Source organism: Erithacus rubecula, assembly GCF_903797595.1.
Source record: "Erithacus rubecula genome assembly, chromosome: 14".
NCBI lineage: Eukaryota > Metazoa > Chordata > Aves > Passeriformes > Muscicapidae > Erithacus > Erithacus rubecula.
The window spans coordinates 4,566,635-4,581,709 of NC_136666.1; the positions used below are offsets into that span (position 1 = coordinate 4,566,635).

At 43.9% G+C, this 15,075-nt stretch overlaps 1 protein-coding gene across 1 annotated transcript in view; it reads right to left on the reverse strand.

Moving 5' to 3' along the window:
• The window catches only part of LRRK1 (leucine rich repeat kinase 1), a 72,540-nt gene that overhangs the window by 33,119 nt on the left and 24,346 nt on the right, over positions 1-15,075 (reverse strand). The window contains exons 7-14 of the mRNA XM_079317776.1: positions 11,228-11,454; positions 10,623-10,750; positions 10,329-10,492; positions 9,483-9,620; positions 5,815-5,927; positions 4,638-4,714; positions 1,258-1,387; positions 611-723 (exon numbers count right to left, since the gene is read on the reverse strand). Of these exons, the coding sequence (XP_079173902.1) occupies positions 611-723; positions 1,258-1,387; positions 4,638-4,714; positions 5,815-5,927; positions 9,483-9,620; positions 10,329-10,492; positions 10,623-10,750; positions 11,228-11,454 (1,090 nt within the window). The remainder of the gene's footprint in view (positions 1-610; positions 724-1,257; positions 1,388-4,637; positions 4,715-5,814; positions 5,928-9,482; positions 9,621-10,328; positions 10,493-10,622; positions 10,751-11,227; positions 11,455-15,075) is intronic.

The following is a 15,075-nucleotide window of genomic DNA, read 5'->3' on the forward strand; positions in this document are numbered from 1 at the left end:
ATGCTGGGGCTCCTACGCTTCAGAAGCTGAAAGAAACATAAAATACTAATTTACTATTGGAAAATACTCAGGTTTTCCCTTTACTTTTATGTTTCCAGTTAAAGTTAGATTGAGGTTTCAACGTTATACTGCTGGAGCAGGAGTAATTCCTAATAACTTTGTTCCCACAGGATTTTCTGATTAAAATGCACAAAAAAAAAAAAAAAAGACAGAATTGTAATAGATCCAAAAACCCAGAAGCTCACAATAAAGTCACTTCAATGGGACTGTGACTGCTGATCCTAAACACTTCAGTCTTTAGAGAGACCATCTAAATATCCTAAAATATCCACATTCAGGAAGCAAGCCACGGAATTTATGCATACTGCAAATGAAATGCTGCATTTATAAGTCATCATTCCAAACCGTGATCTGTCTTAAATTTATCATTACAGCTGGAGTTTAGCACTGATTATCAAATTTGTAAATATGGGTAGGAGGTTTCCCTGTGCAATTCCAGTTAACCCCAAGGAGGGCTCAGGCATTCTGCTCCTGCTCTCGACCATTAAAAGGAAGAGATTTTTTTGCATGTTCAGTCCATTTAATAAAGAATACACAGCATCAGCCTTACCCTCTTTTCTGATCTCTGCAGGAACGTTACTGATATTTAGTTCCTCGATATCCAGCTGCCAGAGATTAGCCAGCTGTCCAAGTTCTGGAGGAAGCTCTCGGATACCAGGGTTACTGTACAAAAACAAATAAATCTACCAACAACCAGGCTTTGTGTGCAAGTAGCTGCTCTCATGGACTCTCAGATTACGCTATTCTATCCTTGCAGAAATCTTCCATTAACATTTTAATAAGACTACTCAGCACTTTAATAGCAATTTCCATCCTAAAAGTGATCTATAACCTCCATTTATCCTCTGAGGCAGACAAATGTAATCATCTTTGCTGGATAGTTGAGGAAATAAAGGCAAAAATGATGAGTTATTGAATGTAACACTACAGAAACTGACAGCAAAAAGCCAGAATGAACTAGAGGCACATTAGATTCCCAGGCCTGTTTTCAAAGCATTAGATCATCTTCCCTAATTCAAAAGACCAGCCTCCTCCTTATCTAAAGCAAACCATGGGCACTGCTCTAACAAGGGGCTGACTATTTCCAGCTTTCTGACTTCAAAAGCACTGGACATCTGGGGTGGGGCTCCACAGAAGACTGGTCACTAAAACAACATGGAAATAACACTGCAAAGCTTTTCCAGGACATGGACTTACTTTCCTAAATAAAGCTCTGTTAAACCTTTCAGGAGGCAAACGGACTGCGGGACAGAGTCCAGCTGATTGTCGTTCAGATAAAGAACCTCCAGAGAATCACTCAGAAATGCTGGAAACTCCAAAAAAGGACCTGGAATGAGACAGGAAACAAGTTGCACCTTTAAAAAAAGAAACAACAAAACAGGCATCAAGGCTCTGAACCAAGAGCTTCACCTGAACTTCGTGGGCAGGACATGAGGTCATGTCCATTGGCAGGGCCACCACCAAGCAAGAGCAGAAAAGCAAATGGTCTTCAGTGACAATCAAACACCAATGTTCACATCTCAATGCCCTAAAGCAACAGTGTTGGAAGGTGACAGCGCCCAGGACTTATGGGATGCTGAGGGAGGAACTCCAACCCTGCCAAAACAGCTCAGAGAATGAGTGGCACCTTATCTGCTGCTGCTAAATACATGTTAATATCTTGGGAATTGCCTCTATTGCAGCCTAACAGCTGGCACTGAGAGAGCATCCCATGGGCACAATTGGTTCTTAATATGGCACTGAAAGGGCACACACAGGCACAGTTGGTTCTCAATACATTTTTTCCATATTACCTGAGAAAAGCCAGAAGCCAGTCAGAATTTATGGTCAGGCCCCCACATTGCATCCCATAGTAATTTATGGTGCATCAAAGTCAGTAACAAAAGAGAAGAAAACCCAAACTGCAGCTGACAGACTGACCTATGCTGTCTCTAAAACATGCTGGTGTTTGCTCCTCTGTTCTGTTTTAGACAGAAGGACTCAGAGAACTTCCTCCATGCCTGAGGAGCATCTTGTGTATTTTGGGAGCAACCCAAGCAGTAAGAGCATCAACTGCATGGCTGAGTTGTAGCTGCTAGAGAGGTTCAAACAAAGGGAAGCTCTGCAAGTTCCAAAAAGCATAATTTCACTCCAGAAATGGCTCCTGGGATAGCAGCACAAAAAGCTGCCATGGATTGTGTTGCTGTACTGAGAGTGTCACATTTATCCACCAAAGAGCATCATGAAATGGAGGAAAACCAGGCAGGTTTGGAGTCTGATTAGGAAAGTACAACCAGCACCATCTGCTGCCTCCATGGTCAATCAAAGCAACTTGAGATACAAGACTCTCCCTTCCAGAGGGATGGGACAGTTCCACTTCCACCAAGATCATCTTCCTTTACAGAGAAGACATGAGGAACTGTAATTAGACTTTGTCAAAAAGAGGAAAAAAATATATGGAAGAGGTTTTCTCAGGAGAAAACTCCCCAGGTCTAATATTAACAGCACTTCCAGCCTGAGCTGTGATCAGAAAAGGAGCAAGATAGAGTCCCACTGTCTGCAGAGGTGTTTCATATACGTGACAGGACTGTCTGGTGTGGGCAGTGTCACAGTCTGCCTTTGAGTTTTCAAATAAAAAATCATCTTTGGGATTATTTTAGGAGAACAGCAGGTTTATTCATGGATGCAATTCACTTCATTTCTGGCTCATCGTTGGACTTAAACTTTGCATTGTTGCTCTTCAGTAGGTACCTAGGCACAGACAGATTTAGCTCCTCTTGGACACGTAGGAGCAAACTCCTAAAATAGCAGCAATACTCTGAATTCACCAAAAAGTCCCAGGTGGAAAGGAGTGTACTATATTGGAAGCAAGCTCGAGGTGTTTATGAATTGTAATTATTTATCCATGAGTTATTTATGATTTCTCTGGCTTCAGCTCAAATTTTCTTTTAAAGAACTGTAGAAAAATTGAAACAAATCCCATCTTGAAAATGTATTTTTGGATGAATAAATGCTACCAACACCACATATGCATGGGCAAGAAGTTATTCTGAGACTTATCAATCAAGTATAGTGAGAATCCATAAATCATTCTTTTAAAATAATCTAGACTTAAGTAAACAGCTTTGTTGGTAAATCATATGAAAACCTGTCCACCCCCACCTCACCAGGAGACTTCTGTGAGCAGCTGATGTACTCCAGCTTCTGTTTTCTCTTGATGTTTAAATTCTTGGCCACATCCTCTCATCTCACCAAGCTATACTTGGCAGAGGAACAGAGAGAAAAGGATGAGCTGGCTTTGCTCTGTCTCTGTGGCTGCTCACCCGTGGCACCAGCCAGGTGGGCCACTCTGTGCCCCCCTGCTACCTGAGGCAGCTCCAGATTGCACCAGGGTGTAATGTGCCACAGATGTTACTGATGCAGAGCCCATCCTCTCCTGCTTTCTGCAGGGGGCTATGCTGGGTTTGCAGCATGTAGAGATTTCCATTAGGACAGCAATTCCCTTCTGGAGCTGGTCTGAGCTGCCTTTGCCTGCTGCTCCTGCCCTTCTCTCCCCTTTGGGAAATGCTGCTGCAGCACTGCACAGCAAAGCTCTGAGGATATGTCAGACTCCACAAATGCAGAAGGTTCAGGCTCCTTTTCCAGCTGTTCCATATTCCAACAATGCCACAGCATTTCTATTTCCATTTCCTGCTTGTGAAGCAGCACAGACCAACCTCTTTTCCCCTTGGGGGACACACACACCTTACTCAGCACAGCAGCCTCCCCTTCCACGGACAGGAAAATGAGGTAGAATCAGCCTTGCCCAGAGGTCCAGGTAGAGCCTCTGCCTCTCAGGACAGACACCTGGAGGTGAGGAACTCCAGCCCTAACCTACAGCTATGGCTGTACATGGTACATTCACCAATTTCACCCCAGGCAGAGTTTTCAGGGGAACTGAGGGAAGGATTTGCTGCAGGGGGGCCTCTTCCTCCCACGAGCAGTCGAGGCTGCTCGGATGTGCGTCAGGACGACGCCGGCTCTATCCCACTCTGTGACTGGCAAGGAATGTTTAGAGCCAGGCATTCTGCAGGCAGCCAGAATGAGAAAACTCCCCAAGTGTTTTCAAATAAAACAACAAACAAAAGAGATGCAGATGAATCCCACAGAAAGCAGGAAGCAGTGCAATATTTTCAGATATCCCTTTGTTCTCTTTGGGATTTCACATGCATTTCATCAGCTCTGTCCCACACTGAAGGTGCAAATCACAGGCAGGGGAAAATGTGCCATTTACAAAGTCAGCAACAGAAACAACCCTAAGAGCCACAGGGATAATTATGGGTTAATTTCCCTTCAGCATGCCACTTAGTACTCTGGCTAAAAGGCATAACCTTCATGAAAGAGCAAAAGAAACAGGTTTCACACTATCTTTCTATATTGGTGGCACCAACCAGCTGCATCATTTCTTTAGAAACATTTTATCTGCACATATTTCCTCATCATGAAATGCAGTTGCACTTTAAATTGTAGAGGAATTTCTGCTTTCCCTCCAGCCAAATTGAAGATTCCTGCTGCCTCCCAGCTCACCTGGCATTGCCAGCACTCCCTGTGTGCCTTACCTGCCTCGGGGCCACCACGCACCCTGTTCTTCGTGGTGAAAAAGGGGATCCTCTTCGTTTTAAATCCCTCATCATTCCTGTGGGCCAAACAAAACAGGGACTCGTGGGGAAAAGATCTTGGAAAGCTCTTGAGCTACATGGGAAGGGCCTGATCCCACTCACAGCTCTCACAGGATCCCACCTGCTCTGGAGAGATGGGAATGAAACCCACTGTGCAAGCAGACTCTACCAACACTTATCCAGCCCAGTGGTTTTCTCCTGGCACATCAGAGTTCCTCAAGGCATTGCTCCCAGCTCCCAGGGCGGGAGCACTTGACCCCCAGCTCTATGGGTGTCAGGGTTAAGTGGCTGTCAAACAGCAAATTGAAGGAGTTTCACCAGAAGTGCTGGAGAACCGACCTGCTGCCACTGCCTGCCCTCCCCAGGGCGTCCCGGACCCACCAGAATGACTCTGGAAATGCACTGGGACATTCAAAAAGTGGTAATTTGTCTTTGGCAACTGACACAGAAACTCCTGAGGACTCCAAAAACTGTGTTGGACAGGCACCCAAATGAGAGGATATCAGCATGACACAATTCAGTGCAATTTTGGAGATGATAAAGGACCTTTAACTCTCTATGTTAAACATCCCTATTGGAATTTCTAAACAGAAGAACATCACTCTTTTATTGGACAATCTTAATAACATCAGTCTCAGAATCACAGAATCCTTTAGGTTAGAAATCTTCTCTATGAACTTGCAGCTGGTTATACTTCCATTTAAAAAACAAAGACTTTTCATTTTTTCCAAAACAATACTCCCACACTAACAAATAACTGCAGTCCAGCCAGATGGTTTATGGTTAAGATATACTCCCCACAAACTTGTATTTGTAGTGATGAACCACACACTGGGCTGAAGAAATTCCTACATGCTCAGAAATTAAACTGCCATTATCAATAATCTATCCACTTAATAAATAATACAGTGTGCTAAATGTCCAAAGAATCAGCAAAGGATAATTCATCACTGTCACAGATGCACAATATACTTGGGGACATGGTATGTGGGTATCAATGCCTTCCATGCAGGTGATTAATTCTCTTCTGACATCCTTTGTGCTACACGAGGGATTGGGTTTGCTGTTATTTCTTCAGCTTTTGTTTTCCTAGCCAAAACTTGAAAGGAACACTTACTTCCCAAGCTGGTTTTTTGAAAGATCCAGCGACTTTAGTTGTTTGCAATTCCACTTATCCTGTGAAGGCAACGTAACTAACTGATTTCCCAGCAGCTTCAGGGACACCAAAGCCTAGGAGAGGAATAGCCTGGAGTTAGAGAGCACCAAACACACAGAAAGAGCTTTTTAAGCATGGCTATTAAATAACAGAAACACGAAGAAAGTACATCTTATTCATCAGAACATCCTGTCCGTGCTGCCCAGCATGCAAACATTTCCTCCCTGTCCCCAGCAAGTTCTGCACGGAGCAGCACCACTCACTCCAGGGAGATTATTGCTCCACTTGCTGACAGATGCACTTGGAAACAGCCCATGCCAGAGGACATCTTACTTTTTAGTGAGGAAACCTTTCCAAATGGAAAAGAACAGCCTGATTTACCAACACATGATGCCACGTATGGATTACTTGCATGTGTAATAAATGAGTCTGTACAAGCTGGTGTCAGAGTGGGATTACACCTGTGGCACATGCACAAAATCAAGGTGAAAAACATGAACCCCTTCACACAAGGAAAAGTTTTGATTACTTTTTTAATGACATCTCTATTATAATAGACAGGATTTATATCCATTTCCCAAGATTTATACAAGTTACACATCTCCTTTTTCTTTCCCCTCTCAGCAGAGACAGGAATTTTAAAAACAAGTGAAGCTGATTGATACCATACAGTTAACACCACACAGATAGGGTTCAGCTGGAAATACCAAGTTAAACATAAGACCTCCTTTTAAACTGAAATATAAAAGAAAAAAAATGCAGTTCCCATTCAGATTTGTAAAGTTTATGCTCTTCCATCTGCCCTTAATAATGTTGAGGCTCAAACGATCATTTTCATTTGGCTGAAAATCCAATTTTCCACTGAAAAACAGTGTTGCCTGTAGAGTTTCCAACCAGGTTTATCCAGCAAGTTCCCCCCCATGCAAAACTGAGATAAAGCAGAATGTCAGCTGAATTATCTCCTGCCAGAAGTACAGCAATATTAATGAATTATACCCCATGGAAATCATGTTTTACCAGCAGAGACTCCAGCGTCAAGTGTGTTAAATATTTTAATATAAAAGGTTTATGCCCCTTTTCATCGAGCAGGATTAACAGTGTCTCACAAAGCCAGTTTGTTGGCCTTCCTCCCCTTTTTTAGATTGGAAAAATATGAGGTGTCCATGTGACATAAGCGATGGACAACCAGCAGAGGCTGGAATGGAAATTATCGTGCAAAACACTCCCTCTAGTGATGGAGAGGGGGAGAACTGGGCTTTGCAGGGATTTGGGGAAGGTGAAGGGAATACAGAACTGCAGATAGAGTGAGCCACTGAAGGAAAGGGAGAACTGAAAATGTGCAAACTGAATCCTGAAGCCAATGCTTTCACCATCATTGGTGTTCCCTGGAAGCAGGGCCCAGCCTGGCTCCTGCTGCGGGGCTCTCTCCAAGTGTCAGCATGGGGCTGTGCAAGCACAATGCCTCAGACTTCTCCCCACAACAGCCCTGGGCAGGGGGCAGAGGGCAGAGGAGAGGGAGGCTGCACGTCCCAGAATTAGCACAAACTGTGTTCTGTGGGGTCTAACTGGGATGTTCTTTTTCAGTCACTGTGTCCCCCCAAACACTGATCAAGGCCACTCTCCAGGGAGCTAAGAGCCTGGGGAGTTCTCTCCAGTGGCTCTGTGCATGGGGGGGAAATTAGTGACTCAGCTGGCTGTGGTTCTTCATGACTGAAACTCTGGAGATCTCTAGTCCCTTTAATTTGCTTCTTCTCTCTAATTTCTCCATTTTTACTGCCTTTCAGTGTGAGAATGGAGGCCTCCAGAAGAGACACAATGGCAGTGGCAGACAAATCTCCTTCAAAGCTGCAGCCACAGCATGCAAAAAGGTGTGAGATGACACCTGAGTGAAGGAACTGCAGCATCCAGATTAAGGTGCCTTGGTCAGGTCAAAAGGTGGAAAAGCTGACCAGTCTTACCTGAATTGCTCCACCCAGAGGGGGTTTGGTATCTTCAGGAGAAGAAAACTAGCCTAGAGAACTAAGACATGGCTTGGTTGGTTCCTTTAGAAGGCAGCAGCTGGGAAAGCTAAGGAGGTTTCTGTTTCTCTAAACACCACATTTCTGGAGCACACATGGTATTAAGAACTGAGCTGGTCCCAGTCTTGAGATTCCTCTGCAAACCATGCAAAGGCCAGTGAGAAAGTACACTGCAGCAACAGTGACAAATGACTGTCCCATGACATGTGCTTTCAAGTCAAAGGCCTCCTCTGCTGTCTGCTTTTCCCAGGGAGAATACAGTTCACTGCTCTTCCTACATAAAAATAATACTTTATCTATAGGAACATTTTGCTTTCCACTTCTCCCCCTTCCCACACCTGCTTTTGGAGAGGGCAGGAGCATGAGCACAGCTCTGTTCACCCACACAAACTACAATCAAGGAGTAGCCCAAGCCAGGGCTCCTCCAGGCTTTCACTTTCTATTTGCTCACCACACTCTGGCCCACAGGACACTGAAAATACTTGATATTTATGAATATAATTCCAAAGAGATACAGATAAGACCTGATATTATCTAGGGCAGCTATGGCTCACTAACTTTGAAAACAACAGCAAAAATTGCACTGAGGTCTCCCCTGCCCTGGTGCCTTCACACCCCTCAGCACCCTCTGAGCAGCAGCACTCAGGAATTGTGCCCTGGAAGCACCACCTAGTGTTTAATATCTGCCATGGAGGCTCCCAGTCCCTGGGATGGCTCTCAATGCATTCAGAAAAAACAAGTTTTGGAGACAATAGCCCATAGGATTTGTTCTGTTTCAGGAGAAATGCCACTTGGAAACAAACAGCCACCAGAGAGCTAAGCCAAGTGTGCAGGGATCACTGGAAAGAGCTGGGGGAATTCAACTCTCATGTTCCAGTACAACTAAAAGGCACTTTTGCAGCAGATCCTGAGATCAGGTTCACATGGATGTGAACTGTCACTTCTGCATCCTCCCCCCAGAGGCCAGCAGGGAAAAGCATGGAACCTCTGCTCTGTTTCTCCCTCCACAACCCTGAGCTTCACAATCCTGCAGGGAAGCTTGGAGGAAACCCCAAGTTCTGCTTGGTTTCACATCAACACCATGTGAAAGCAGAAATTCTGAAGAACTTTCACATAAACCCATGGATCTGTGGTGTCCACAGGAAAGAATTATTTAATCTACAACCTTTAAGATTACAGAGGTCCCAAGCAGCACTGTTTAGGGCATTCAAACATGCTATTTTCAGCATAGAAAGACTATTCCTAATTGCACAACACTTTTTTTTCAAGATAAAGCACAACTATTTGTGAAAGCACTTGAGTACACCAATATTTCAATAGCTGGAGCTTGGAGTTACAATGCAGGGCTTGTCCTCCAAACTGTGCTCCCAAATTCTGCAAACCACAGACATCCAGAGAGTTCTCAGAAGACCTGTGTCAGAAATTAGATACATCTCACTGGACAAGGGCCTGAATGTGGTGATTCAGGGGGTGACAGCCTGCTCAGGGGCTCTGTGCAATTGCACCAGTCCAAACCAGCACATGGCCTCCTACCTTAACCAGGCAGCCAGTCTGAGGTCTGAGTCAGTATTAGAAAAAATAATGTGAGAACTATGAAGAAATGACACTTACTTCAAGCTGGAAGAGTCCTGCTGGAACTTCTTTCAGCGAATTCTCAGAAAAATCCACTTCTCTCAGGTGATTTTTCCAGAACACAGTCAATGCATCAGGTAGAAATTCCAGTGCGTTTCTAGATGCTTTACAACATTTCTGGAAAACATAAAAAGCCTCACATTTACAGAGTAGTAGTCACCTCTTTAAAAAATTTGGTAGACCAGCTGTCACATGTCAAAATAATTAATAAATCAATTCTAGGTGGTCTCTTAAGATATCTTGATAAATCACTATGCTTGCAGGCATATAGGGTTTGCTAAGGAGATGCACTCAACCGCTGGTCAAATTCCTTGGTGGGCAAAAAGTATTCCAAAAATTACTTTGAAAATCACCCACTCCCATTTGCTTTTCAACCACAAACAAACACTTCCCCAAAGGATACTGTTCCCCTGCTGTCCCTGTAAAAATGAGGAATAAAACCACAGTGATGAGTGTGGACACAGATGTCCTAGTTTGCCATGGGTTTAGACACAGTTACCTCTGGTGAAAGTTGGATGTTTTGTAAAATGATCTTACAATACTTCTGCTCAGAGGAACTACAGAGAAAATTAATACATCCATGTAAGACACATTGCTAAAACTTTTCCACCAATGCCATCAACATGGTGAGAACAGGGTGGAACCTCAGAAAGACTGGATCTGAAACCCATAAACCAAATTTGGCAGGACACTCCTACAGAGCAGCCTTTTAAGCATCTGACAACTTTTTAAGCATCACAGTCAATTTTTCTTTTTTCTTTTTTTTTTTTTCATTGTTTCAAGAGCTTTTTCAGCCTCTGACTTTGTCAGGGCAGTTCAACTTACCAGGGGGCAGGCCCAGGGATCTGGAAACACTTTCAGCTGATTTCTGGAAACATTCAGTATGTTTAGGGACTTGAAGCAGTATAGAAAAACCGTTGGAAGTTCCACCAACCTGTTGTCAGAGACGTCAAACTCCTGCAGCTTCCTTAAACCAATCCAATTAGTTGCTGGAAAACATGAAACATTGTGGCCTTGGTATAAAAGCATAAGAGCCATTTAAGCCATTATTTTAACATTTTTGGGTTCTTCCCTGCAGCCCAGCCTTGAAATGCAAGCCAAACACTGGACTGTACGTACTGTTTTCCTCGTCAAATAATTTCTCCATATAGTTTTTGGAAGCGATGAGTTTTTTAAGGTTTTTAAGATGTAGGAATCCAGTAGGGAGAGTGGAGAGCCTGTTGCTGGATACATCGACCTCAAGTAACCTGTGAGTACAGAACAATCTCAATCAGGCATCAGTAAGACACTAGCAAAGCTTCCTGTTGCCACAGATATCTGTTTTAGCAGGACAGCTTCAGTTCTGAATGAAGCAGCTGAAATGTGCCTCACAAGGCAAAGTATGAAACCCTAATTAGAAAATTAACCCTTCCATGGAGAAGAGAGGGGGTCTGGATAGACAGCAGATCAAATCATTGGTATCAGCCAGTAAAAGTCACTCTGAACCAGCTTAGAGGAATGGGACTCACCAGAACTGGAGGAAAGCAGAGGTAACATGAGACAATACAGGAATAAAAGTCCCCACAACCATCCTGCGGATGCAGAGGGGCAAACCCTTATACACCTTGCAGCAGACAGCAAACAGACCCAGGAGCTCCTGCCTTGTGCCCTCCCCTCACACAACCTCCCTCAAGCCCAGCTGAGCCTCCTCTCCCTGCAGGCTCAGCTCTGAGTGGAGCTCTCACCTTGTACAAATGATCTCATCAGAGCACTGCACACTGGGCAGCTCTGCCAGCTGATTGTCAGCCAGGCTGAGCCTCCGCAGGTTTATCAGCCCCCAAGGGATCACGGATGGGAGGGACACCAGGCAGTTGGCAGAGAGATCAAGCTCAGTTATCTGACAGGAGATATCGATCAGCCAGTCTAGATCCACCCAGGGCAGTTTGAGGTTTGACCAGTTCACACACAAAGCCTGCATGTGTCAGAGAGAGAAGAGAAAATCACATTAGTGAAATCCCAGTTGGTCTCAGCCTGTGCTGCACCACTGGGAATCTTGCAGAGCAGAGCACTGCCATAAACATTTTGCTCACTTTCCAATCTGCTTCTAGGAATTAAACTGACTCAGAGATGAAATCATGCCTGGATATCAGCAGCCCCTGCAGTATCTGCTCCATGATTTCACACCAAAGCCCATGAGCAAGCTCAAGCAGGGGACCTGGACTTCTTCACCTGTCCATATTATTGAGGGTCCAGATTGAACAGAAGGAAGTGTGAACACATAGTGGTCATCAATGCAAGGAAACAACCCAAAGCTTCATTTTCAAGATCATCTTGTTGCATTCCAATCCTTGTCCTGAAATGCACATTTTAAAAACTATACTGCCAAAACAATTTCATAAATTCATTGTTTTTGCCATAACTCATCCCAAAACCAGCCTCAATTGAATGATTGTTAATTCTCCACCAGGAGGCAGCAAGAACTCAGCAGCAAATTTAATTTGCTTTTCAATGCCCAGTATTTAGCTCTTTGGACTCTTAACCTCAAATTTAGAATTAAAAGGAATGTATTTGGAGAAGGGAGAGAAAGTAAAGGGAAACAAAGGCCTATCTCAAATGATTATTTGAGACTCAGGATTGGTCATGTAGATCAGACAGTTTAAATGTTTTGGAGAATGGAACAAAGGGTAAGTACAAACAGATGCACTTTTTAGATATTGACAGTAGTTGTGCTTAGTGCAGACACTGTGCTTTTCAAACCTTCACTCGTGATGCCTCAGGACAGCCCTGCAAATATGAATGGAAATATTATGCCCATTGTGCCACTGGGGAAACCAAGGCAGAGAGCTCCAGCTGTTTGTTTAAAGCTACATCCACTGCCATGCCACAAAGCACTCCTATAAAATACAGCAAGTCAGCAGCAACAAGAAATCAAATTAAGGAGAGTCTCCCCTGCCATTGCAAAGTGCACAGCACCCAATGGGAGCTGCACTGCAAAGCTTTCACACTCACACCAAACATATCCTGACTTACTGCTAGATTTCCCAAGTCTGCATATTTATCAGCTTCCTGCTTAGAAACTCTTGTTTTAAATTCAGTATGCAGTTTTCTGAACTTTTCTCTCACCTATAACACATATAACAAATCTTTTGGCTTAGGAAAAAAGTACTTGTGCTTGAAAACACCAATCAGTGCAGTAGTAATACAACCTTAGAGTGTTCTTTGAGGGGGTGCAAGCAGGACCTTGTGTCTATGCTGCTCTTTGCAGATTGATAACCCATCTCTACTTGGCATTTAGATTGCTGTGTATCATTTTCCTCAAAAATGCAGAGGCATGGCCTCAGGGTATTTAAAGTGATAAGGAGATACCTGTAGAATGCAGATAATGATTTCTCAAACCACAGATAAAATTGTGAAATCCAGCACCTGCTATCAGTGCTGTGGGTTGGTGTCCTGTATCCAAGGCATCCTTTGAATCCCAGCAATCAGTGCCCTCCTTCCAATCCAGAGACAAGGACTGGCAGTGTCTCTGCAAACTCCTCTACCTGACAGTGGACCAAATTCAGCTGGTACCAGTAACCTGGTATCAGTGGAGTTACCTCAGGGGTTTGGTTGGCCCAGGACTCTGCAGTGAAAATGTTAATGAAGTGAAAGAATCCTGAGAGCAGTGCCACAAAGAGGGGATTTACTCCCCAACTCATACTTAATCATCTCCACTCTTTTCCCAGAAAAGCTGTTCCTCTGATGCCAAAGGTGTGTGATGCCAAACTCGCAGAGCTCAGGGCTCAGCCCAACCCTTCTCTAATTGGGGCTGGTGGTGAACTCTGTGCTACACCAGGGACAGAGTTCAGAGGATGTTAGCTCAGGGGTGACTGCAGGCAGCTCACTGTTCTTCAGAAGGCCAAGGAAAACCTCTGCAGATGCCCCTCTCCTGCCAAAGGAAGAATTTCTCGATACAAGCCCTGAAGACTAAATTGAAATCATCTACTGCAGCAATGTCCGGGGATGCACTGAGGCAAAGGACTGGAAATTGTGCAGCAGCAAGAAACCCCACTGCTCTTGGGCAAAGGATCAACTATAAATATGAAAAATATTTACTTAAATCTGAGGCTGTCTGGTAAGGTGATTAAGAAAGGCTGTTGTGCATTTCTCCTAAATGACGTGACGTGCTCCTGCTGCAGATGGGATAATCTGAGGACAGGGATCTGCTCCCTCCATCAACAACCCTGCTCTGAGTGTTGTGTGGGACTGCTGCAGAGCTCTGTGCTGATGGTGATGTAAGTGAGATTACCAGGATAAAGAAATGAGAAGAGGATCCCACACACACACATACATTTGTATGCTTGAATATAAAATTATTGGTAAATTATTTCCTAGGGAAAATACAGCGGACAAAGTTCTTCTCTGGCCTGTAATGGAAAAATTAAATATATCTCACACTGTACACAGTGGAAAGTTACATTTATCTCCTTGCTGACTACATCTATTGAAGTTTGCAATCTGTGCCCACCCACTTCACTGCAAATGCTCTCTTTGGCATTTGTTACCTGTTCCTGTAAAAATGGACCACTTCCTCTCTTTAGCAAAACAATGGCTTGCTGAGGGTATAATAATATGCCAGGAAAGAATAAAAAAAGGAGAAGCAGATATTAGAAAAATGAGATGTAACTCCTCTTGCCTGAGAAAGGGCAGCTCTGCTCAGTGCAAGGTCTGTCTGGAAGGAGTGGCAGCCAAAAGCTGCTCTCAGGCACATTTCATGCATAGCTCTGAATTCACTACTGTGAAATCCATTGGAGCTCAACTGAGCTCAAGTGTTTCCACTCAGAGATAGCACAGAAGAGACAAACCCTTTTGAAGTTCTGGGCTCACCCTGAAATGATCAGTGTTTGGTTTGCCCTCCCTGTCCAAGGGGAGAACTTTCTGACATGCAGCTGGCTGCCACACACATCCCACAGTCCAGCTTAGCTTCCTCCCAGTGCAAAATCCATCTCAGGATGAACCCTCTGAGACAAGGAGAGAGCACTGAGGCAGTTTGTCTGCAGCTGCCACAAAGTCGTGCTCTAAAAAGTTATCAGGGTGTGTGTGTCACTTCCCAAAGATCTGAGCTCTGCACACAAACTAGGACAGATCCTCCCCAATCTGTCCCAGTCTGCCAAAATGAATTCAAAGAGAAAGCATTAAACAAGCAAACATATTAAAAATAAACAGCTACTAGAAGAATCGAGGTCAAGTTTCTGTGTTTTTTCGCTGCTTTTTTTCTTTTTTTTTTCTTTTTAAACCAGGCCCTTCTGGCAATTAGCTGATGTTTGAAGACTGCTCTCTTCTTTACTCAGGGTGTGACAACAGCAAAGCTGAGTCATTTTTACAGCAGCTAAGTTAAATATTGCCAGCAAATTCACATGGAAAACAGACCTCTTCCCTGTGATTCAAACATTTATTCCAAGTTTATTCAAGCTAAATTATTCAGTTGGATTTCTTTTTTTCTTCTGAAAGAAATTTTATCAACTCTTATCCACATCTAGAATTCAGATTCCTTTTGTTTATCTGTCAACAAAATTAAGAGCACCACAAGGAGGGCTCTAAATCTACTAACTGA